General features: G+C 45.3%; 1 protein-coding gene across 2 annotated transcripts in view; it reads right to left on the reverse strand.

Annotated features, from left to right (window-relative positions):
* Positions 1-25046, reverse strand: part of NTN3 (netrin 3) — a 108935-nt gene that overhangs the window by 51628 nt on the left and 32261 nt on the right. For both annotated transcript variants that reach the window (XM_087912412.1, XM_087912413.1), the window contains exons 2-3: positions 24009-25019; positions 5590-5778 (exon numbers count right to left, since the gene is read on the reverse strand). In XM_087912412.1, the coding sequence (XP_087768538.1) occupies positions 5590-5778; positions 24009-24975 (1156 nt within the window). In that variant the 5' untranslated portion in view covers positions 24976-25019. The remainder of the gene's footprint in view (positions 1-5589; positions 5779-24008; positions 25020-25046) is intronic.

Below are 25046 nucleotides of genomic sequence, written 5' to 3' on the forward strand. Positions count from 1 at the left end.
AAGGATAGACAGAATAAGAGAGCTGGAAGGGACATGGAAGGTTTTCTAATCCAAGTCCCTGCTCAGGCAAAAGATCCTGTATCATGCCAGATAAATGGTAGTCCAATGTCTTCTAAAAAAAACCTCCAGTGTTGGAGCATCCACAACTTCTAGAGGCAAGTTGTCCCACTGATATTCATTGTTCTCACTGTTGGGAAATTTCTCCTTAGTTTCAGGTTGCTTCTTTCCTTGATTAGTTTCCATCTGTTGCTTCTTGTCCTGCATTCTGGTGCTTTGGAAAATAGGTTAACTTCCCTTTCTTAGAACATTAAAAGCCTTGCTCGCAAAGGAGCCTCTCTGAACATCAGGAATCGAGTCAGCAAACCTTGAGTAAGTCCTGCATGTTTCAGAGCCAGCTTGCTTGCTGGGGGCCAATCCAGATGTGCAGCTGATTGCACAACAGCCTAAGCCTCTTCTTGCATGGAAGGGACACTAAGACTGAGGTGGCTTCCTGTCCCAGCAAGGGATCCTAACCACAGGGTCTCATGTGGAGAGAGGAAGAGGAACCTCAAGAGTTGACTGCTGTGATGGTTGATGGAGAAAGACAAGTTGGATCTTCGCTGGCTCAGGAACAAAGGTTTTTTTTTTAAACCTCAGGGATGGGCCTGACAGCAGGAACAATAATTTAGTACAGAGTTCCTTGAATGCAGATCCACCAGAATCATTGTTTGAATTTTGTCTGCTTTGTAAAAATGTCTTTATCCACATGCAGGGAATTATTTGCTGGACATTGGAACTGAAGTTTTGATAGCCTTGAACTGAACCACTTACTGAGGAAGAATCTCTTAAGAACTGTTGCAAACACATTCTCAGCTACTCCTGAGCAAGTCTGGCAATTAGCAGGAAAGAACCAATACAGACCAGGTATCTGGTCCAATGTCTTTATTCTTTGCTTCCTTCTCTATCAACAAGTCCCAGGAAATACTAGCAAGGTAACCAAAGGTAACCCACATAAAGTCAGCGCTGGGAGCGTCCACCTCCCAGAGCTCCTAAATACCCTGAGCCACCCCCCACGTGTTTTCAGTATCTTCTCTGCTTCTGTAGCCACTATCTGGTTGCCGATATCGTGGAGCAAGTGGTCACGATCCAGGAAGTGCCGTCTCAGCATCCTCACCTCAGCTGCCTGATCATCAATCAGCTGGAGTCCACTGTAATCCCTGACAGGCAACCGTATCGCCGCTGCTCACATGTTGACAAAATGCAGGTCTGCGCCACTCTCACAGGCCACTGTAGTGTGTGGCAGGTTCCATCAGTTGGCAGGTGATCAGAAGATAGGCGGGTGTGGTCCGGGCTTCTTGTTAAGCTACAAGCTGGAGCTCGACACACATGCCAGTTGTCAAGTTGCTGTGTTCCTGGGCCACGTGGCCACCTTTTGTGACCTTCTTTCAAGCTAAGTGTCAGGCTTGGAAGCCATATTTTACTTAGAATTTCGAGGCTGCCATATTTTAATGCCTGGGAATTCGGGAGGGGGGGATTTCATAGAGAGGTGGAAGATTAGACACAACAACATTTTTCTCATAGAGTCAAGGACAAGTCGCCCTGCACCTGGAGAGGAGTGCCTGGAGGAATGTCTCCAGTTGGGATGATGGTTGATTGGATCATGTGATGGACTGGTGGGGGCAGGGGATGGGATTTTGATTTTTAATGAGGAAAGGACAACCCAGAATTTTCAGATTTGGGTTTTCTCAGAGGTGCCGATATGACTTCTTCAGTAAATTCCTTTTTGGATGGACTTTGTTTCTGAGTGCTGAATGAAATGGGGAGTTTCATTGGAACATTGACACAAAGTCCATGGCGAAGCCTTAACAACCATGTGACTAACAATTACAGTGATTCCTTTAACAACAGTGGCAAAGAAAGGCTGTAAAATGGGGCAAAACTCACTTAACAACTGTCTTGCTCAATGACAGAAGCTCTGGGCTCAGCTGGGGTTGTAAGTCAATGACTACCCATAGTTGGACTTGATTTGGAGACCAAGGGAAAAAAAAAACGGTTTCTTTGCTCTCCATTTCCCCCATCGCATCTAAACCTGTTTGGCTGTGCCAGGTTAAGTCACGCCTTTCCTTGTGGCGAAGGCTTGTGGGCTTCGATGGGTCTTCTCTACCTACCAAGGGTGTCCTGCAGAATTGAGACCGCAGCAGCCCTGGGAAGGAGCAAGGAGCAAGGTTCTCCACTTACTTCCTCAATCCTAGTTGGCAGGCCGCCATCTTATGTTATTGCAAATGAGGATGACTCCCTCAAGTCTGGTGCCGACGGTGTTTCTTCTTTGACTTACAAAGCTGGAGCACATCATCCTCCCACAGATGTTGGCAGAGCCAGGTGGCTCTACTCGTAAGGAGTGGCTCGTACAGCAATTTTCAAGACAGTCCCAAATGGGATGATGGGAAGTCCGAATGAAGGTAAGCCCCAAACTGGGGAAATCAAAAGTAAAATCTGAGACTACATCTAGGGAAATTTTATTTTATTTATGTGTTGCTTAGATGTTTATCCTGCCTTTATAAGGAAATCAAGGCAGCAAAGCAAACATTCGTAATACTGCTTCCTCCACCACTTCTTCTCCACAACAACAAACTTGTGAGGTGGACTAGACTGAGAAAGAGTGACTGGCTCAAAGTCGTCCAGTCTGCTTTCCTGCCTAAGGTGGAACCAGAGTTCACCATCTCCTGGTGATTGGCCCAAAGTCACCCAGTTGGCTTTCATGCCTAAAGTGGGACTAGAACTCCCCGTCTCCTGGTGATTGGCCCGAAGTCATCCAGTTGGTTTTGATGCCTAAAGTGGAACTAGAACTCACCCTCTCCTGGTGATTGGCCCAAAGTCACCCAATTGGCTTTCATGGCTAAGACAGGACTAGAACTCACCATCTCCTGGTAATTGGCCCAAAGCCATCCAGTTGGCTTTCATTCCTTATGTGGGACTTGAACTCATTGTCTTCTGGTTTCTAGGTTAACACCTTCACCACTACACCAAATTGGTCATTATTTAATCCCAGGCTCTTTGGCTGTACACCAGGTAGGGATTGCGATGTTAGTTAAACCCATAGGTGTGGTTGGTATTGTGAGTCTTGTTGTGGTGTCTCAGTTATTGCATTTTGACGATTTTAACTCTGCTTTGTATTTTGTTGAATACATCCATTTGTTTGTTTATTTGTTGTTAGCTATTCTGAGTAACGTACATCAGATAAGCAGCCATATTAGTTCTCTAAATAAATAAACAAGCGTAATTTTGATTTAATAGCTCAGTGTCGAGACCGCCTGACTCCACCACAACTCTGGGCGGCTTACAATTAAAAAATAATTAAAAAGAAAGCAGATATATCAAAGAAAAGGGAAGACAAACCACAAAGTGTGCTGCAATTATTTTATGCTGATGGAGGAATCTACACAAAGTAAAACAAAAAAGGATCTCATTTTTTAAAGTCTTTTGATTCTAAACTCAGATACATAATTTGCACCTTGATTGCACTGGAAAGAAACAGACACACACAACACACACACACACACACACACACACACACAGACACACACACAGACACACACACGTGGATTAAAGCTCCTCTACCCAGCTATGCCTAAAGCTTTGTCGGAGGCGACACAAAACCCAGGGAACCAACCCCAAGCACCATTCATGATAGACCAATGTGCATATCAGCTTCTGCCGTTTTTGTAGTCCTCAATATTGGCTTATTTAGGCTCAGCTGAATAGAAGAAGAAAGGCAGTTTTTTGGCTCTGGAAATTATGGCCACCAATGTCACTTCAGAACAAGTTAAAATAAGCCTGGCCATTTCAGATGCAAACGGACCCGCTTGCTCAAAAGTTAAACAGTCACTAATATTAGGTGAGCAGAAAAAAGGAAACACAACAACATTTGTAAGACTAATGCTCCATTCATTGTACTTCCTGAAATGACTAGAGCTTTCACAATTGAAAAAAAAATATCTTACTGAATCTCAGCTCTTGGATTTTCAAGTGAGATTATGACTATTATTAAGTGTTGACCCTTATGATTCTTGACTCTTGATGAATGTATATTTTCTTCTATGTGCACTGAGAGCATTTGCACCAAGACAAATTCCTTGTGTGTCCAATCACACTTGGCCAATGAAGAATTCTATTATCTATTATTACCTAAGTGTTTCCCAACCTTGGCTATTTTAAGATGGGTGGAGTCCAGCTTCCAGAATTCCCCAGCCAGCACATACAGTATACAAGACTTCCAGAATTCCCTAGGCAGCGCATGTAGATTTCAACCAGAAGTCCCAGGTCAGCATGTATAAACTTCTTTAAGTCCCAGAATTCCCCAGCCTGCAATTACAAGTAGTCCTCAACTTGCGATCACAATTGAGCTAAACATTTATATTGCTAAGTGAGAAATTTGTTAAGTGAGTTTTGCTCCATTTTAGGAACTTTTCTTGCCATGTTTGTTAAGTTGAGTTGATGCAGTTGTTAAATTAGTAACATGGTTGTTGTGATGACCCAGGGTGGGATACAAAATAAACGAAGTCACAAAAACAGGTGAAGCCCCTTTTATTCCTTCAACTTGGCTTCAAAGCTCCAACTATCCTTGACTGGAGACAAAAAACTCCCCCATAAACAGTTGCAAAAAGGAGGAAATGCCGTTTAAACTAAAAATACCTATAAATTATAAATAGCAAAAACAACACAAACCATACTGAAGCAATTAAGGGAACCAGGCAAGACAAGGGCTTGAAGATGTCCACAGATATCAGAATATACACTGGGAAAGATGCCAAACTCAGGTAAGAACGGACAGACTAGAAATATTTTCCCGCTTTGTTTCCAGCACTGGCCCATGCACAGTCCGTCCTTTTAAATAGTCCTCACAGCTGCAGCCCATGAAGGGGATCAAGGCCCTTTCCTCCCCCGTAGACCATACCACTCACGTTTCTCCCTTATTCACTCCTCCCTGCTTGCCCTAGGATGGAGAGGGGATGGCCTTGGGTCTTCCTCTGATTGCCCAACCGTCCTGCGCCCTTCCCCAGCCTCCTCCACAACCTCCGGAGCCACACTTCCACTCCCTGTCGGCTGTTCCTCCTCTCCCTCAGAGTCTCCAACATGGACATGACAGTTGTTATAAGTGAATCTGGTTCCCCCACTGACTTTGTTTGTCAAAAGGGGATCACGTGACCTGGGGACACTACAACTGTCATAAATATGAAGCACTTGTCAAGCATTCAAGCATTGGAGTGTAAAACATGCGGCCATGAAGATTCTGCAATGGTCATAAGTGTGAAAAAACATCATAAGTCCCTTTTTCCAGTGCCGTTGTGACTTTGAATGGTCATTAAATGAACTGTTGTAAGTTGAGGACTACCTGTATAGACTTTAACTCCCAGAATTCCCTAGCCAGCATGCTGAGGAATTCTGGGAGTTGAAGCCCACCACTCCTTAAGTGACCAACGTTGAAAAAACCCTGATCTAAGTGCTTCCAATTCTGCTTGAGTGGATTATGCTGCCCAAGGTACAGTTCAACTCATCCTGCTTGGTCCCTTTGCGGAGCCCCCATACTGGTTAACCCCACTTGTTCCTTACCTCGGCAGGCCTTGCGGTCGGAGATAGATTTGCTCACATCGCGGTAAAAGCCCTCTTTGCAGTAATGGCAGTGCCGCCCGGCCGTATTGTGCCGACAGTTGAGGCAGACGCCACCGCTCTTGCGTCCGGACAGCTTGTAGAGTTCCATATTGAAACGGCAACGTCGGGCATGGAGGTTGCAGTTACAGGCTGCAAGGAAGAGATGGAACAGGTGAGAAAGGATGGGCATTTCCCAACTCCTAGCAGCAAGCAAGTAGGAGTTCTCATTCCAATTGCATTGAACAAGAGGGGCTTTTAATTGGGCGGGGTAAGAGGTGGTATTCAGCAGGTTCTGACCGGTTCTGGAGAACCAGTAGTGGAAATTTTGAGTAGTTCGGGGAACCGGCCAATGCGACCTCTGACTGGCCCCGCCCCCATCTATTCTCTGCCTCCTGAGTCCCAGCTGATTGTCTGGGTCTTCTTTGGTTGCCCTGCACAGGAGAACAGAGCTGGAAAGCAGGTTAGTGGGGTGGAGAGGGAATGGAGATTTTACAGTATCCTTCCCCTGCTATGCCCACCAAGCCACGCCACACCCATAGAACCAGTAGTAAAAATTTTTGAATCCTACCACTGCGTTGGGTTGACCTGTAATCTTGCTCAGTCCAATGTTTGAAAGAGATAGGCCAGATCTGTTATCCAAGTAACAAGAGGTAAAACATGACTGAAGTTTAAAACAAGAAGGTATGCACAAAAAAACTTAGGCAAACACCTTCCTAACTCACATGAGTATAAGGTCGGCGGTGTGTGATACAAGGATGGGATGCGAGTCAAGCATAGTCGGACCTACAAGATTTTGTTACTATGATATCAAGTCCAGCCCAAGGAGTACTATGGTGGCCTAGAGGTGGAGCTCTTGCCTCACAATCAGAAGGCTGTGAGTTTGATCCTAGGTAGAGGCAGATATTTCGCTCTATGAGAATATATCTGCTGAACAAAACTCCGCATTGGCAACAGGAAGGGCATCCGGCCATTCAAACACTCTGCTAGCTCCATTCACTTGCCCAGACTCCACTGTGCAAGGGCTTATGGGGTCATTAAAAGATGATGATGATAATGATGAAAATGATGAAAATGTCAAGCGCAGCCCAAGAATGACGTAGATTCTATATGTTTTCCAACTTTGACTATTTTAAGATAGATGGATTCCAGCTCCCAGAATTTCCCAACGAGGACAAATGGACAACTTCCAGATTTCTAGGCAGATCTCTAGGAAGCACGTGTGGACTTCAACTCCCAGAATTCCCTAGCCAACATGCTGGGGAATTCTAGGAGTTGAAGCCCACCGATCCTAAAGTGGCCAAGATTTGAAAAAAAAAAAAAAACACGCTGATCTAAGTGATTTTGGCTAGAACAATCCAGCCAAAGTTCAGGTATTTATTTGCTTACATCCAATAGACAGAATCTTGCCGGATTAGATCTCTATCACTCTTACCCTAACAAATATACACTGGAAGATTATAGGGAGTGGCTATCCTAACTCTCTTCTTCTTGTCTCTGATCCAGCTTCTGGTTGTGTTGTCTCTTGGCTCATCCCTAGCCTTGGAATATGCCCCGTCCTTCCTGGGAAACGGCGACCTGTATCACCCCTCCTCCCCCTCTGTAGGTACTCTCCCTCACCTCTGGCCAATATCAATAAAGGTAGTTTTAGCCCTTATTGTGGAATTGATTTCTTGGTTTGCTCTATCTAGTTAGTCGACAGATTTCAGCACGGTGCCCGCCAACTGGCATCTCTCGACCCCACCCCCCAAAGCTAGCAATTCAAAACTGCGAGAAATCATAAAATTAATTTGAAACGTTCTATATTTGGCTGTGCCAATGTCAGGCTGCAATGTCCAAACGCAGCCAGCCCGTTTTTTTGTATTGGTTAAAATGATCCCTTCCTATCCTACCCTTTCTCCCTAAAAGCAGCAGAAGGAAAAGAAATTAGATTTGGTTTGAAGAAAATCCAGCTCTCCCCATGTTTAGCTTCAAGCCTTGGTGCCAGGGCTCTAAATTCATGGGTTTTTTTGGGGGGGGGGTGGTGGTCACCCTGCTCTTAAACGCTCATGGAATGGTACCAGCTCAGACGCTTCATCCCAGCCTGTTGCTTGTTCAAATATTTTTTAACACCCCACCAAAAAGCCTGATTTTGAAGGCTCAAGCTAAAAAATTAGAAGAACGGTTTTCCATCTGTTGGAATCCTGGATTCGCACCCAGATGGCACGGTCCATTTAAAGATGCTGGTCCAGAGACCATCCAAAGACCACCGTCTTGGCCTGGGAGGAAGAATCCTTTCTTATTTCTCGCCAGAGCTGTTATGGAACGGGGACCCTGTCATCCTCAGCCAAAGTTGCAAAGCTGAGAAGAGTCAGAAGGCAGTGAAGAGACTTGGTAAACTTATTCTGGTCTTTGTGCCTCCATGCAGACCTTTGCTCCCTTCTTTGGATTAGCCCCAGAGGTGGTATTCAGCAGGTTCTGACCAGTTCTGGAGAACCGGTAGTGGAAATTTTGAGTAGTTTGGAGAACTGGCAAATATCACCTCTGACTGGCTCCGCCCCTGCATCTATTCTCCGCCCCCTGAGTCCCAGCTGATTGGCTGGGTCTTCTTTGGTTGCCCTGCACAGGAGAACGGAGCTGGAAAGCAGGTTAGTAGAGCGGGGAAGGAATGGGGATTTGGCAGTATTTTCCACTGCCACACCTACCAAGCCATGCCATACCCACCAACGCCCACAGAACCGGTAGTAAATTTTTATGAATCCCACCATTGATTTAGCCTCCCAGATCCAATGGAGGTTATCCGGGAGCCATGCGTCCAGCTACGGACCTTTCAGAGGAGATCACTACCGGTTCCTCTTTGAACACATGCTCAAAAAGGTAACGGAAAGGAGGCATCTTTTAACAGCAAATGATGGTTTGCTTTGTCTGATCAGATCCAGGCCGGAGGGAAAGTTTCTCCGGACACACTGTGAAACTCATTACTGTGTCAGCCCAAGATTTAACTGCTGGCTCATCTTATCGTTTTTGTGAAACGTGATTTAGTATTAATACTTCTTTGTATCCCACCTTTATTACTTTTACAATGAACTCAAGTTGGCAAACGTATCCAACCACCTTCCCTTTCTTATTTTCCCCCAAACAACAACCCTGTGAGGCGGGTTGGGTTGAGAGAAAAGGACTGGCCCAAAGTCACCTAGTCAACTTTCCTAGCTTGAGTGGGACTAGAACTCACCAGCTCCCGGTGATTTACACAAAATCACCCAGCTGGCTTTCATGCCTAAGGCGGGACTAGAACTCACAGGTTCCTGGTAATTGGCCCAAAGTCACCCACTTGGCTTTCATGACTAAGGCGGGACTAGAACTCTCAGGTTCCTGGTGATTGGCCCAAAGCCACCCACCTGGCTTTCATGCCAAAGGCGGGACTAGAACTCACAGGTTCCTGGTGATTGGCCCAAAGTCACCCACTTGGCTTTCATGCCTAAGGCAGGACTAGAACTCACAAGTTCCTGGTGATTGGCCCAAAGTCACCCACCTGGCTTTCATGCCAAAGGCGGGACTAGAACTCACAGGTTCCTGGTGATTGGCCCAAAGTCACCCACCTGGTTTTCATGCCAAAGGCGGGACTAGAACTCAAAGGTTCCTGGTGATTGGCCCAAAGTCACCCACCTGGCTTTCATGTCTAAGGCGGGACTAGAACTCTCCATCCATCGCTTTCTAACCTGATGCCTTAACCACTAGACCAAACTGGCTCTCCTTACAAAGCCATGTTTTTACTGAGGGACAGCCTTAGATGTGGAGCGGGCTTGGAGAATGGGTCCCACCAACTCCAGAAGTGGGCTTCAATTGCAGGCAGTTGGGGAGCCAAAAAAATCCAGCAGGCAGTCCACCGACATGTTCGTCTTGGCAAGGCCATCTCTGTTCTCTTCTTTAACATGACCGTGCTTGAATCTCGGCAGCTAAGCGTGTCGTTTGCACACACTTCGTATTCCCTCCCAGGTTGCAGAGAGGAAGAAGCGCAGCTAAGAACTTGTCTCGCAACCGCCAGTCAATTTTGCTACAGCTCAATCTTTCTCTCTCTCAAGAGTAATTACAGGCCTGAATGGTCCCTGCTGTTTGAGGGTATTAATAAGAATTTAATTGCATGCTGTTGGGCTAATTATATAGCAGCTTGCTTGCTTCCTTCCTCGCATAAGCCCAGCCAATTCCCCCATTCCTTTCTGTTTTCTTTTCTTTTTTTTAAATTCACACAACTAATTAACCAATCAAGGTTCAAATAATTTGTAAATAATGGGGCAATTATGACCCAAGGCTGGCGTTCTTATTCTTTTGTGCAGGCTACTGAAATTCCCCGATGGAGCTGAGACCTGTCAAATTTCTCCGGCACTGCAAATTGGCTAGGAACGATGTGGAAGATTCTTCCTGAAATTTTAAGAGTGCCAACTTGTGCCAAACCCACAACCAAGTGGAGCTCTGCTCTGCACAGCTAGAGGGTAAGGATCTGCTGTCTACCGCACCCCAAGATCTGCAGATGTTCCTTTCACCCAGCCAGAGAAACCTGGTCTCAGGATGAAGCTGCCACACCCTCCACCATCCACTTCATGAACTATGTTTACGAACTATGTTCATAAAGTGCTTGCCATGCCATGTTTATTTTGGCTTGGAGGACCCGGCTGGGTTGCCCAAAGCAGCCCTCAGTACAGAAGCAGTCTAAGCATTAAGGAATGCCCATCTCAAGGTTCAGAAAAAAAGAGATGTTCAGATTGCTGGCTTTCTTTGGGAGGAAACGGTTGGCAGGATGGTTTGACTTGCCAAAACATGATTTTAGCCCCTCCCGCAAAAAAAAAAAAAAAAAGCTGGCACCATATTTGCCTTCACTAGTTTAGTTTGGTTTAGTTTACTTTATTGTCATTGCACCTTGTACAATGAAATTAAATGCCATCTTCAGTGTAAGTTATAACTATAAAAATAAAACACACATCCTTCACATTCTATACAATTGGATTGAAAACCCCTGATGTTGCATTAATGCTGCACTATACAGTAGAATTCAGGGGTGAGATTCAATTTTCCTTTTTTTACTACCGGTTCTGTGGGCGTGGCTTGGTGGGGATGGCAAGGAAGGGTACTGCAAAATCCCCCTTCTCTCCCCCACCTCACCAACCTGCTTTCCAGCTCCGTTCTCCTGTGCAGGGCAACCAAAGAAGACCCTGCCAATCAGCTGGGACTCAATGGGAGGCAGAGAAGAGATGGGGTTGCCGGAGCCAGTCAGAGGTGGGATTTGCCAGTTCTTGAACTACTCAAAATTTCTGCTGCTGGTTCTCCAGAACTGGTCAGAACCTGCTGAATACCACCTCTGGTAGAATTCAATAGATTTCCTGCTCTGGGATAGAAGCAAAGCTGTTTTCCAGCCTATTTGTCCTTGTTTTTGTTATTATCCTGTACCGTCTGCCAGATGATAATAGTTTTTTTTTAAAAAAAAGGGTTCCCAGGATGAGATGGATCTTTGAGGATGTTTTGAACTTTCTTAAGGCAGCGGGAGCTATAAAGCTCTTCCAAAGTGGGAAGAGGGCAACCCATGATCTTCTGGGCCACGACATTAACCCTCTGGAGTGCCGTCCTATCTGCCCCTGTGCAATTGGCAAACCATACACAAGTGTAGTAAGTTAAGATACTCTCTATGGTGCAGAGGTAGAAGGCCACCAGCAGTTTTTCGTTCAGTTGTTGTTTTCCGAGAAGCCTCAGGTAGTGTAATCTCTTCTGGGCCCTAGTGGTTGTCTTGAAAGAATTCTGGGTTGTGTTGCAATTGAGATTTTCTTTGGGGATGGGTGGATAAACTGTTGTGGGGGGGGGGGAAGTCAGGAAACTTTGTTTTCGTAGATGATAACACGAGATTAGCTGATGCACAAAGGTGGAAAGGTGTGGCTTGGTCTACAAGTTGGTGAAGATATTGGAGCTGAAATTTAGTAATGAAGTCTGCACAAGGAGATACAGCTGGCATCAATCGTTAGTTTTGCTTAGAATCTAAGACCTTTTGAAAAAAGCAAGAAATTTATAATTGAAGTGATCATATTTTTGCAGCTTGTTTCATTTTGCAACAAAAGACTTTTGGCAGGACAGAGCCACTTTTTCCAGCCTCCTGATGCTCACAGAACATCTCCACTCTGCAGTCTGCATGCTGCTGCACCCCCCCAAAGTGTTAATATCTCCATGGAAAGGGGAACTTTACTGAGAGCCTTAGCAACAACCACACACACACACACACACACACACACACACACACACACATTCAATCAGGGGGAGGATTTTATGTAGATTCACCCTGATTGCTTTCCATTGATGGGGTTCCCATCAGAATACCAATAGACCTGCCAAACAAAGAGGGAACTCAAAAGAGCACAAAAGAGGATCCCTTCCCTTTGACCCTTAACCTTTAACCTTTTGTTTGCCTGGCATCATTCCCCCCCCGCCATGCAGTCCAACAGCCCCTGTTGATAAGGGAGGTGGTGACCCATTTTAAATCCCATAAATCACTTGTCTCCACTTTATCCCGCCTGGAATTGCTCAGTGAGGAGATGAGCTGCCAATAAATGTGATAAAAATAAATAATTAAATAAAATCTCAATGTTCGAAGGCTTCTCCTCCTTGGTTGTCATGCAATAAACCTTGCGAGTGGGGTTACCTTTGGATTTTAGCATCCGACTCTCTCCTTTCACACCCAGCTTCTCTGGTCTAACCACAACCAATCAAGACAATAGATTCTGCTGATAACGGGGCTTTTTTCTTTTATGTACACTGAGAGCATTTGCACCAAAACAAATTCCTTGTGGGTCCAATCACACTTGGTCAATAAAGAATTCTATCCTATTCTATTCTATTCTATTCTATTCTATTCTATTCTATTCTATTCTATTCTATTCTATTCTATTCTAGCCTAGCCTAGCCTAGCCTAGCCTAGCCTAGCCTAGCCTAGCCTAGCCTAGCCTAGCCTAGCCTAGTCTGATTTGTGTATTATGTGCATAAGGACCTGAATTTGGTACACACTTTTGATATAAGTAGAGGCGTTTGGTTGACCATGTTGGGACTTAGAAGCTAACAATGTCAGTCTGGATTCGGAGTTGAATGGGAGAATATCAAAAAGATGATTTTTTTAACCCCTTCCTCTCCAGATATCCCTTTCCAACTCTACGTCTCTGAAAATCTCCCTGCTGCCCCAAGCACGTAAGTCTTCCTCTCAGTGCTCTTTATTTATACGTATCTTACAAATGTCTTCTGAGTCCAGGCCATTTGCAAGGTTAAACAAAACAGAGCATGAACCCTTTAAACTTTTAAAAAGGAACAATGCAGTGACATTAATTAAGGGTATCTGGTTAGCATCAGTGATGCAGAGAGCTCTTCAGATTTCTTACAGTATTAAAAAAAAAAAGACGTAATGGTTAGAATACTCCAGACTTCAGAAGGTAAGGAAATGGGTGAGGACATCAAGAAGGAGAATCATCAAGGGTTTGCACTCCTGTAATTTATCCGGGATGGGAACTCAGAGCATTCCCTTCCTAGAACAAGGGTCTTCGAATTTGGCAAGTTTGTGGACTTCAACTCCCAGAATTCTTGAGCTAACGTGACTGGAGGAGGAATTCTGGGAGTTGAAGTCCACAAGTCTTAAAGCTGTCAAGTTTGAACACCCCTGTCTTAGAAGAAGACATGAGGTAGGTTGAAGCCAGCTGGGAACGTTTCTCCAGGAGGAATCCAGAGCTGAGCCATGTAGAGTTTGAAAGGAATTAATCAAGACAAAGGCATGACGGTCCAATCTAGACCTGAAACCAAATCAGTTCAAAGAGAACCCTGGCCAACGAGACCTTTATGTCTGTGTTACTCAGAGGTCACTTGGCAGAAGTCGGAGCCGTGCTCTGGTCATCTGCAAAGTGGTGTCAAGTAGGTGGCCAGAAGGTGGCACTGCAAGAACAAGTTCAGCCATTGACCCAACCAACCAATGAAATTCTGCCTGGTCCCTCTCTCGCCCGCAACACGATGCAAAATGAACTGGAGTTGTACTGTCAGCCAACCTTCCCTGCTTTTTAGCCTCCAAAGAAGGGGACATCATGGCATCGTTAGTTGACTTTCCCCTTGAGAAGGATGGATTCAGGGACACCTTGGGAAGAAGATTCCACAAATGGACAGCTCCGACTGGGAAGCAAGCCCTGGAGATGCCTTCTTCGGAGACTCCATTCCAAAGAGACAGGCTCTCGTGAGAAGAGATAATACTGCTTTATAGCACACGAGTGAGACCACACTTGGAATATCTTGTCCAATTCTGTGCACCACGATAGAAAAAAGATGTCGAGAGCCCGGAAAGTGTGCAGAGAAGAGCAACAAAGATGAAAAAGGATCTGGAGACTGTAGGAAGTGAGCCCCCACCCCTCTCCTAGAAAATTGAAATATCCCAGGAAATATTAAAAAGGCAGAATATTTCCCCTAAAAAGAGAAGCAGAAACTCACCCCGCCACCTTTGTTAATGGGTGGGCCATTAAGGCCTGGGCTAGAATACTTTACATAACAAGGATCTCCAGGTAAAGCTATAGCAGTTGCTCAAAAGCCCTTCCAGTGCATCATCATCCAGCAAGGCTCAACCAAGCCTGGAACTCAGGACAGCCTACAGAGTTGACCCTGCATGGCTCCATGGGAGTCTGACAACCAATCAGAATACAAGCTCCAATTCAAATCCCAACAAAGGTTATAAAACCCAGGCACTCTCAGCACTTCAGCCCTTTTTTGATCTCTTCCTTCCCCTTGGAGCATGTGATCATCCTTCCTTTTCACTCTGGAGCTCCAGGCCACGTGGTCCTGTCCACCATTAAACCTTCCAAACAGCCTCCATGTTTCCAGTGTCTTTTTTCCCCCACTTGGAACAGGACCCAGAAGGATATTTCTTCCAACAAGACTAAACCGTATGGTGAATGATTTAGGGAGTTAGTTATGTCTAGCCCAAACAAAGAGAAGGATTCGACATGATAGCTGTCTTTCAGCATTTCAGAAAGTCTCCAGTCTCAGTGAAGGGGAGGGGGGGTGGTTTGTCAACCTATTCTGAGGACAGGACAAGAAATAGTGGATGGAAACTTAGTAAAGAGAGATCCAACCTAGAATCAAGGATAAATTTCCTGACAGTCAGAGGAATTAATCAATGCAACAGAAGTTGTAGGCGCTACATCACTGGAGGTTTTGAAGAAAAGACTGGGTAACCATTTGCCTGGAATGGCCTAGGGTCTCCTCCTTGAACAGGGGGTTTAACAGATTAACAGAGTTGGAAGGGACCTTGAGGGTCATCTAGTCCAACCAACGGACCTCCAATGTCCCTTCCAAATCTATTGCTCTATGCAATTCTGACATGACTCGGTCCTTTTGAACAAGGTTCCAAGCAATGGGTGGGAGGGGGTGGGCTATCTGCCTTTGGGATGTCCTACCCAGCTTTCCAGGTCATCCAGCAGCATCCATAGGAGGAGGTAAGAAGAGCCAGGCTGGTGAAAGCAATCTTGCTTTATCATTCCACAGTCTTCACAACCCCCATGCATACCTTAAGGCAGCCCCTTGTGATGCAACTCGACAATGTTGCTTTCATCATTCAGTTAAATGAACATTTTAGCATCTGAAAGAAGGTCTCCATTGGCCCCAACACAGCATTAACACCACTCCGCTTCTCTTTAGCCACAGAGGATGGGACAATTAAGCCTTTACTACAGAATAACTTCGTTTGCTTGGGTTTTGCCCAGCCATTTCCATCTCAGTCTGGTGCCCTTGGCCAGCCAAGCTGAAAATGTATCTTCTCTTGTCAATATCAGCTTCCCGTGAGGATACCTTTAAGACCATCAAACAACCACACCTGCCTATCCGAGGTCTGTGGGAAGGTTTGGATAGGTGGATAAAAATGCAAAATCTAATCTAAACATCTGGCTGGCTGTACGACCAACGGTAATAACGTCAAATGCACAGTTTGATAGTAGGCAAACGGAATGTTTTCAAGGTACACTAAGATTTTATGATTGTTGTTATTTTTACCATTCATGTCCCCTTCCACCACTCTTTAATAAAATAAAAAATTCTCATTCAAATGACAATGTTAGGCAAACTAACCTCAAGGGATTCTCTTGGGATTTTCCCCCCTTCTAGAAGTTTCACTCAAGCAGCAGAAATCCTAAATCTTTGTCAACTCTCAGCAGCCAGAAAACCAGATCTGGTCTCCTTACTCAAAAGAGAAAGGAGCTGTGATTTGTCTGAGTTTCCCTTCACTGCCCTGTCATGAGTCAGGGAGTTCCCTTGGAAGACCCAATGAAATAAGAAAACAAGAAGTAGAACTATCATCTCTCCATCTTTTGCAATGTCCCTCATACAATTATTCTAATTCAGGCATAAAACAAAAAAGGCTGTGCGTGACAAAGACACAACCAGAAAGGGTGAGAGTTTCCACACGGAGAATCCCAGTTAGGAGCCCCATGCTCTGCACCTCATTATATTACCCTGATTTATACAGATGCCTAAATTCTCAAATGCAGAAGGAAGCAACAGTAGCTTCTGTCTGCAGGAAAACCATGGAAAAGAAATGCATTCTCTTCTGAACAGATTCCCTTAAATTTTGTATGAATATAAAATGCTGAATTTGAGATGGATTGTGCAAAAGGAGGCAGTTTGGTCTAGTGGTTAAGGCACCAGGCAGGAGACTGTGAGTCCCACCTTAGCCATGAAAGCTGGCTGGGTGACTTTGGGACAGTCACCAGGAGATGGTGAATTCTAGTTCCACCTTAGCCATGAAAGCCAGCGGGGTGACTTTGGGACAGTCACCAGGAGATAGGGAATTCTAGTCCTGCCTTAGCCATGAAAGCCAGCGGGTGACTTTGGGCCAATCACCAGGAGATGGTGAATTCTAGTTCCACCTTAGCCATGAAAGCCAGCTGGGTGACTTTGGGACAGTCACCAGGAGATAGGGAATTCTAGTCCTGCCTTAGCCATGAAAGCCAGCGGGTGACTTTGGGCCAATCACCAGGAGATGGTGAATTCTAGTTCCACCTTAGCCATGAAAGCCAGCGGGGTGACTTTGGGACAGTCACCAGGAGATAGGGAATTCTAGTCCTGCCTTAGCCATGAAAGCTAGCGGGGTGACTTTGGGACAATCACTCCCTCTCAGCCCAACCCAAATCATGGAGTTGTCATCATGGGAAAAAAGGAGGAGGAAGGAGTATTAAGTATGCTCACTGCCTGGAGTTATTTGTAAAAAATAATAACGGCAAGATAAAAAATAGATAAATCATTTTTGAAAAAGAGAATGTGAGGCAATGCACTCAGCCAAAGACAATGCCACGCTATGAAGTCATTAGTCAACATATCATGACAAGTTACATAATGGGTGCCACACCTGCTTACTTCAGAATCTGTTGGATTTGTTCTTAAGCAAAATATTTGGAAGGTAGTTATTTTTGTTTAATGTAAATTCAGTTCAGAATGAAATTCAGAGGAAAAAATGGGAGCAATCCAGGTCAGAGATGGAGGCCCTGGGTGGTTTTAACTCCTGAGAGGCACAGGAGAACATCGCCAGATGGAGAGTGTGATTGCAGGTGTGTAAGTGTAACCTGCTTACTGAATTGGCCTGCTCAAGCATACTATACTGTGCTGTCCAGACAGTTTATAGTTAATGGGAAGTGGGAGAGTTAGTTAGAAATTGGGTGCTGTCCCCTTAAGGGAATGCATCATGGTAAATGTAGTTAAGGTATCCTGGGAAATGTAGTCCATGTCATGTGGCCACATCTGTAATCCTGATTGGTCACTGAATTGAACCTTAGTGGGTTGGTGGAGGTTTCTCCACTCTTGCCTGGAACCCAGCAACATGCTGCTGCCTCAACCCCTTGCTCCTTCATTTTGGGGATGAAAGATTACCATCCTTTTACACCAGAAAGTCAGCTATGCAAAGAGTTGGACATTGAGATGAAGCTCGACGTAACTGTAAGTTATATTGAGGATGCCTGAGAAACCAATACAAAGACTTTGTGTGGATGCTTTGTGGACTTATCTATCTGCCTTTATACATTCAGTCAGTAATTACAGAGGACAGAATATATACCATTCCAGACAAGTGGCTATCCAGTCTCTCTTTAAAAACCGCCCAGTGATGGAACACCCACCATTTCTGAAGGTAACTTCTGTTCCAATGCTTAATTGTTCTCACTGGTAGGAAGGACCAGGGGTAGGAATTGTTCTCCTTCATTCCATGTTGCTTCTCCCATTGATCAGTTTCCATCCATTGTTTCTTGTCCTGGCCTTCTGGTGCTTTGGAAAACAAGTTGATCCCCTCTTCCTCTTCATGGCAGCCCCTTAAATACTGGAATACTGCTATCATGTCACCCCTAGTCCTTCCTTTCTCCAGAGTAGCCATAGCCAATTTCTGCACATATTTTGGTCTCATTTTGGAACTGGAGACACGGTTTGGTGGTCAAGACACCAGGCTAGTCGCTGGGAGATTGTGAGTTCTAGTCCCAGCTTAGGCACAAAGCCAGCAAGCAGGGTGACCTTCAGCCAGTCACTTTCTCTCAGCCCCGGGAAGGAGACAATGACAAATCATTTCTGAAAAACTTGCCAAGAAAACTGCAGGGATTTGTTCAGATTTGTCTCTGAAAATCAGATGCAATTGAACAGAAACGGGGCAGGGGGAAAAGCCATTCTAAGAAGACATTGCGAAAATAGACCCATTTAAAGGGAATATAAAGATAAAACCAGAAACTTTTCTTTTAGGTTTAATAGATAAAGAACTTGGAGGAGAAAAAAAAATGAAACTTTGATGTTATATACATGCTGACAGCAGCAATAATACGCTGTGCACAAAAATGGAAAGATACTTTGATTCCCACAATGGACGAAAGGCTGCAAAAGTTGATGGAATTAGCAGAGGTGGTTAAATTGACGGTTTCAATTTTTTTAAAAAAAAAAAACAATTAATTTTGTTTCTACTTTGAAACCACTTTTAGACTTCGGGCTTGAGGTGGAAAAAAAATTGAAACATTGATTTTGGCTTTTGCTGACTCGGTAAGTTTGTTGTTAGAGAAATGGCTATTATATATGATTACATAAAAGTAAAAAGTTGAGGTTTTATGTTACTTTATTTGACTGCACCAAAAGGAGTTGGAAGTCAATGCTTTTCTTTTTCTTTTCCCCTTTCACTTACACTTTTTTTTCCTCTTCCCTTTTCCCTCCCCTACTTTTCCATCACCTTCATTTTCCTTTGTATTTCTGTATTTTATTTATTTATATATCTATATAAAAGTGAAATACCACTCACGCATCATCACAAAATCTCCAGAACTGTAAAGCCTACAAACTTTAAGTTCGGCACGTATGTTCCTCTTGGCTTCTAGGTGCTCACTAAGAAAGGATTTTTCAAAAGGACCATCAGAGCATTAGTACTTCATATATTATTATTATTAGCACGCTCTGATGCTAAGGAGTTCTACTCCCCCTCTCCACATGAAAAGAAATCTGTTCCATATGCAAAACACAAGCAGAGGAGAGGAGTTTCAGTTTCACAGCACCAAGCAGCTTTAGTACAGAACAGTTGAGCTAAGCCACGTCCAGGCTCCTTGCTGTCTCCTTCTTCCTCACACAGCAAATACTATTTCAGTTTCCAAACAGCCCTCAACTATCTCACACACTGACAGGACACTAGCCAGATGAATACCAATGGATGCTGGAAGGCAGAGGCAGAATTCCCCCCACCCCTTTATTTTCCTCCCCCCAAAACTAAGCCTGACCACATAGTTTTGTAGCGAACCACAGGTATAGAGCTAGTATTTTGATAAAACTAATAAAATATTTGTTTTAGCATATAATAAATTGACCCATGGACTAAGCTGGCAGAACACACGACATCCAGCGCACACACACACACACACACACACACACACACACACACACACAGAGAGAGAGAGAGAGAGAGAGAGAGAGAAAATGAATTTATCAAGATTAAAATTCTCCAAGTCTAATCTAGACAGCCTGTTTGGTGCAGTGCCCCAGAGACTGGGAGTTCTAGTCCTAGCTTTGGTCCAGAACCAGATGGGTGATTTTGGGCCAGTCCTTCTTTCTCAACCCTGGGAAGCAAGCAATGGCAAAACACTTCTAAAATCTGGCCAAGAGAACTGCAGGGTGGCAGGGTTACCAGCAGTCAAGACTGACTTGAAAGCACCCCTCCACCTCAAAACCCCTAATCCAATCCAGTCGAACCAAACTTTAATCTTAACCAAACGGTGAGAATGTAACCCCTGGTTTGGAATTAACCAGCCTCAGCACTTCTAACGTTTCCTTTGTATTTTTCCTCCACGGGCACTTCATTCCCCGAATCAATGGCCTGAGGAAAGAGCTAATGGAGGGTTCTCAAACTTTAGGTCACGATCTCCTTCCTCTGGAGTTCACGGAGGTCACCCAGCCACGCTTGCTTTGCTACAGTGAGAAAAAACGCCAAAGGCAGCCCAGTTTTGCCTCTGCAAGCTCCCAGCTTTGGAAGTTGACAAAATCATGGGGCAGAATAGAGAATAACCAGGGTTGGAAGCAGAGGTGGCATTCAGCAGGTTCCTAGTTCTATTCTAATTGGAATTCTATTCCTATTCCTCCTCTCCTCTTTCCCATTCCCATTCCCTATTCTATTTCTATTCTAAATTCCTATTTCTATTCTAATTGGAATTCTATTCTATTCTATTCTAGTCTATTCTAGTCTAGTCTAGTCTAGTCTAGTCTACTCTACTCTACTCTATTCTTAATAGGTTCTGTTCTATTCTATTTTATTCTATTCTATGCTATGCTATGCTATGCTATGCTATGCTATGCTATGCTACGCTACTCTACTCTACTCTACTCTACTCTACTCTACTCTACTCTACTCTACTCTATTCTTAATAGGTTCGGTTCTATTCTATTCTATTCTATTCTATTCTATTCTATTCTATTCTATTCTATTCTATTCTATTCTATTCTACTCTGCTCTACTCTATTCTTAATAGGTTCAGTTCTATTCTATTCTATTCTATTCTATTCTATTCTATTCTATTCTATTCTATTCTATTCTATTCTATTCTATTCTATTCTATTCTTAATAGGTTCTATTCTATTCTATTTTATTCTATTCTATTCTATTCTACTCTACTCTACTCTACTCTACTCTACTCTACTCTACGCCTAGCACCTTTTCACCCACCTTCCTCTTGCCTGCAGAGGCTTCCAACTTTAAGTGGGCCTTCTGAAGTCTCTTGTTCTGGCTCTGTAGACCCTGCCCGATGCATGGCCCTGGCTACGGGCAGCAACCCTCCCCTGCCATGGGACAGGAAAGGGGGAGGCACCTTTTAATTGCTCCTAATTACTGGGCCTCTTCCTGCTGGCCAGAGAGATGTCCCATTTGAAAGACACAGAGGGGAATGCTTGGGCAGCTAATCCGGCTTTCAGCCACTAAGCCTCTTTTGGAGGTGTGTGATTTAGGAGCCCTTTCACACACAACAACAGCACAAAGCCCTGAAAAGCAAAGAGGGAAAGGAGGAGATGGGGCCGAGAGGAGAAAGTTTCACACGGCAGGCTGCCCGCCTTGGCTTAGCTGCCTTTGTGGAGCTGTTCTCCTTGGGGATGTCCGAAAGAGTCATTGCCTGCCTCCCTCCCTCCCTCCTTCCCTTCTCCCCAAACCTTGGCTGACATCCCTATTTCACTCCATCTGCCAAAAGGTGGGCTCCCCATCTACCCCTTCCCCACAAATCCCCATCAAGGAGTCTCAAGAGGTATCTCCCCCAAGATATGAGCTTGGCTGGGTGGTGACATAGAACAAGGGTCTTCAAACTTGACAGCTTTAAGACTTGTGGACTTCAACTCCCAGAATTCGTCCTCCAGTCCTGTTAGCTCAGGAATTCTGGGAGTTGAAGTCCACAAGTCTTAAACTTGCCAAGTTTGAAGACCCTTGTCACAGAAGGAAGCAATGGAGGGCTGCATTCCCACAACAGTCTAAAAGGATGCAAATGACCAGCTGCCTGCAAGGAGCATCAATCCTTCCCTTCCCCACCATCCCATCAGAGCTGAAGAAGCTTCTTGGAGCAGAAGCGAAACGTCTTCAAAGTAAAGTAAAACAGGAAGCCCAGTCGCCCCTTGAAAAAAACATGACCTGGATGACTGAGAATCTCCATAGACATTCACAGAATAGATGTAACCCAGGTCAAGGAAAGATGTAATCAAGAGTTCATATGACATCCAATCTTTAGATTAAGGTTGATCATGGTTAGCATATATATGTAGGTGGATGGAACACAGCCTGTTTCATTAGTTTAGGATTGAAAGGGTTAACTCAATAACTGAGTTCAGCATGCTGTGGGCATATAGCCCCTAGATCTGGGTTGATATCTATCTGTTCTTTTACTTGTGAATTGGGGTTACATTAGATCCAACCTGCATTATGTTTCCAGTTGAACCAGTTCATTTGTCCAGATGGTTCACTGAGATCAAAGGTGATGACAACAGGCAAGGATTGGGTAGCTTAATTGAACAGAAGTTATTCATTGACCTATTCCATTCATGAATATGCCATTCGTCTTCCCTGTCAGACTGTTGGGCCATTCTGCGACATTAGAATGTCAAACCAACATTGCTTCTGTTTCATAGTAAATTGGCCATTAAGATCAAGTGAGATGAGGAACTTGAAGAGCTTCAAGAAGTTTGCAGGTGAGAGAAAGCAGGTCAACAGAGTTTAACTCAAAAGGACTGTCTTCCTTTTTTTTTTTGGAGAAGGTTTTCTTGCTTCTTCTAGGTATGTCTAGTTAGATGAAAAGAAGGACCGGGGTAACATGATAGCAGTATTTCAATATCTCAGGGGCTGCCACAATGAAGAGGGAGTCAAACTATTTTCCAAAGCATCTGAAGGCAGGACAAGAAGCAATGGGTGGAAATTAACTAAGGAGAGAAGCAACCTGGAATTAAGGAGAAATTTCCTGATAATGAAAACAATTAATCAGTGGAATGGCTTAGAACAAGGGTCTTCAAACTTGGCAAGTTTAAGACTTGTGGATTTCAACTCCCACAATTCCTGAGCTAACATGACTGGAGGAGGAATTCTGAGTGTTGAAGTCCACAAGTGTTAAAGCTGTCAAGTTCCCCTGGCTTAGAAGAACATAAAACAACAACAACAGCCCCGAGATGGTAGCCACAAAAAACATTCTTTTCTATATCCACTGTGGATATTTCTGTGTTCCAGGAGGACTAGCAACAGGTAGTCCTCAACTTATAATATTTAGTGACTATTGTATTACAATGGCACTGAAAAAAGTGACTTAGGACAGTTCTTCACGCTTATGACCTTCGTAGCATCCCCATGATCATGTGATCAAAATTCAGACGCCGGGCAACTGGTTCATACTTACGACTGTTGCTGTGTCCCGGGCTCACACAATCCCCTTTTGCGGCCTTTTGACAAGCATAGTCCATGGGGGAGCCAGATTCACTTCACACACCCCAGTTCCTAACTTATCAACTGCAGGGATTCCTTTAACAACCGTAGCCAGAAAAGGTTGCGAAACGGGGCAAAACTCACTCAGCAAATGTCTCACTCAAACCACTGAAATGTTGGATTCAGTGGTGGTCACAAGACATGGGGGTGGGCTTGCTGGGGGTTTGCAGGGGTTCGGGAAAGCCCCTAGATAAGATTCTGTGTAGTTTGGAGAATCCTCCAAATCCCACTCCTAGCTGGCCCCGCCCACCCCTCTCCTTCCCCACGCGGCCCATTTTGGATGCGGGCAAGTGCAGGGCATGCGTGGAGGCTCAGGAAGGGCAAAAAACGGGCCTTCCGGAAGTTTGGGAGACTGGAAATGGGCCTGTTTCCGGCTTCCAGAGAGCCTCCGGAGCTCAGGGAGGCCGTTTTCACCCTCCTGGAGGTTCGAGAAAAGCCTCCGGAGCCAGGGGAAGGCAAAAGCGTCCCCCCCACCTGCTGTGGTGCAGGAGGCAAACTAGGCCATGCCCACCCAGGAACCGGGCAGAGAACCCGTTGTTAACTGTCAGCTCTGAGATTCAGCTGCCAAGATTGTTATAAGGAATGCAAGGGGTGGGTAGGGTGGGTGGGTGGAGTTGGAAAGTTCAAGGTTATTTCGTATGCGATTAATGAAGTGTGAGAAGTAGGAGGAGAGAAGGTGGATTTTGTGAAACTGGGCTGAAAATGACTTTCAGTTTGGAAATTGACTAGAAGGACCAGAGCTGTTCCTACTAAATCTGTTGGAGATTATACTTGTCTCGGAGTGATTGATTACAATGGACAATTCTGGATGCCTAACACTAACATATTTGAAGCCCACCCCTTCTGACTGCATGAAACCGGAAGAACCGAAGGCTGAGCGAGAGGACGGAGAGAAATTGCCGCTTACCTAAACATTCGTTGGCCTCCCTGGCGGTGGCCCTCTGCCAGGGACGGTCGTAATGGAAGGGTTTGCAGCGGTCGCACTCGGGCCCTTCGGTGTTGTGTTTGCAGTCGCACACCAGCTTGCCTTCCTTGTCCTTCACGCAGCGCGAGGCGTGCCCGTTGCACTTACACCGCCCCCCAACCTGGAATTCCCCCACCGCATAATAATAGGAAGACGAGCTTCCTCCGCTCTCCTCATCCTCGTGGTCCCGTCCTCCGAGTTCCCGGAAGAGATGAGGACGGCTGAAAATGACCCGGATATCGGTGGCCGTCACCCAGTCTTGGAGGACAGGGCTGTTGTCAAAATCTTGAGCAGACGGGCGCCCGTCCAACGTGCTGAAGGCGATGAGCCCGCCGGTCAAGGGGTAGAGATCGGTGTGGCCATCTGTACACAGGGCCTCCTGCTCATTCTGCTTGGTGACCGTGGCCTTGTTGGGCTTCCCGTAGATCTTCCGGCATTGGGAGGAATAGTATTGATAAGGGACCCAACTCTTGCCATAATCCATGGACTTGAAAACAGCGGCCGATTCCGGACGAGGTGAGCAGAACTGGAGGCTGACGTAGATGACCTCAAACTTCTTGGCCAAGGAGAGGGTGAGGCTGACGTTGTGAGGAGAGTGGTGCAAAGTCTCCGAGCGCCAGCAAGTCATGTTGGCCGCCGTGTTGAGGTCTGTGAGATAGGATGCGGGGTGAGCTTTCCGGGGTTCTGACGCATCACAGTGGCGCGTAGGTGGCTTCCCGCACGTGCTGGAGGCATGGACATCCTTGCCAAAGGCTGCGTTGACGAACTCTGGGATGCAACGGCGAGGGCCCCCTTTTTCGTCATAGCAAGGATCTGGTGGGATCTGCTGCACGGCAAAGGGGTTAACGCCCTGGGAGAAGTCCAGCCTACAGAGGAGCAGGAGCAGGTATACACCGGCTACGGAGCCCATCCTGCCGCAGGGTCTTCTGGAGCCCCCCCGAAAACAGCTTCTCTCTGAAGGGGCAAAGCAAAGAAAGTGTT

The sequence above is a fragment of the Pseudonaja textilis genome, chromosome 14 (assembly GCF_049901715.1).
Source record: "Pseudonaja textilis isolate UNSWEBS1 chromosome 14, rPseTex1.2, whole genome shotgun sequence".
NCBI classification, from domain to species: domain Eukaryota; kingdom Metazoa; phylum Chordata; class Lepidosauria; order Squamata; family Elapidae; genus Pseudonaja; species Pseudonaja textilis.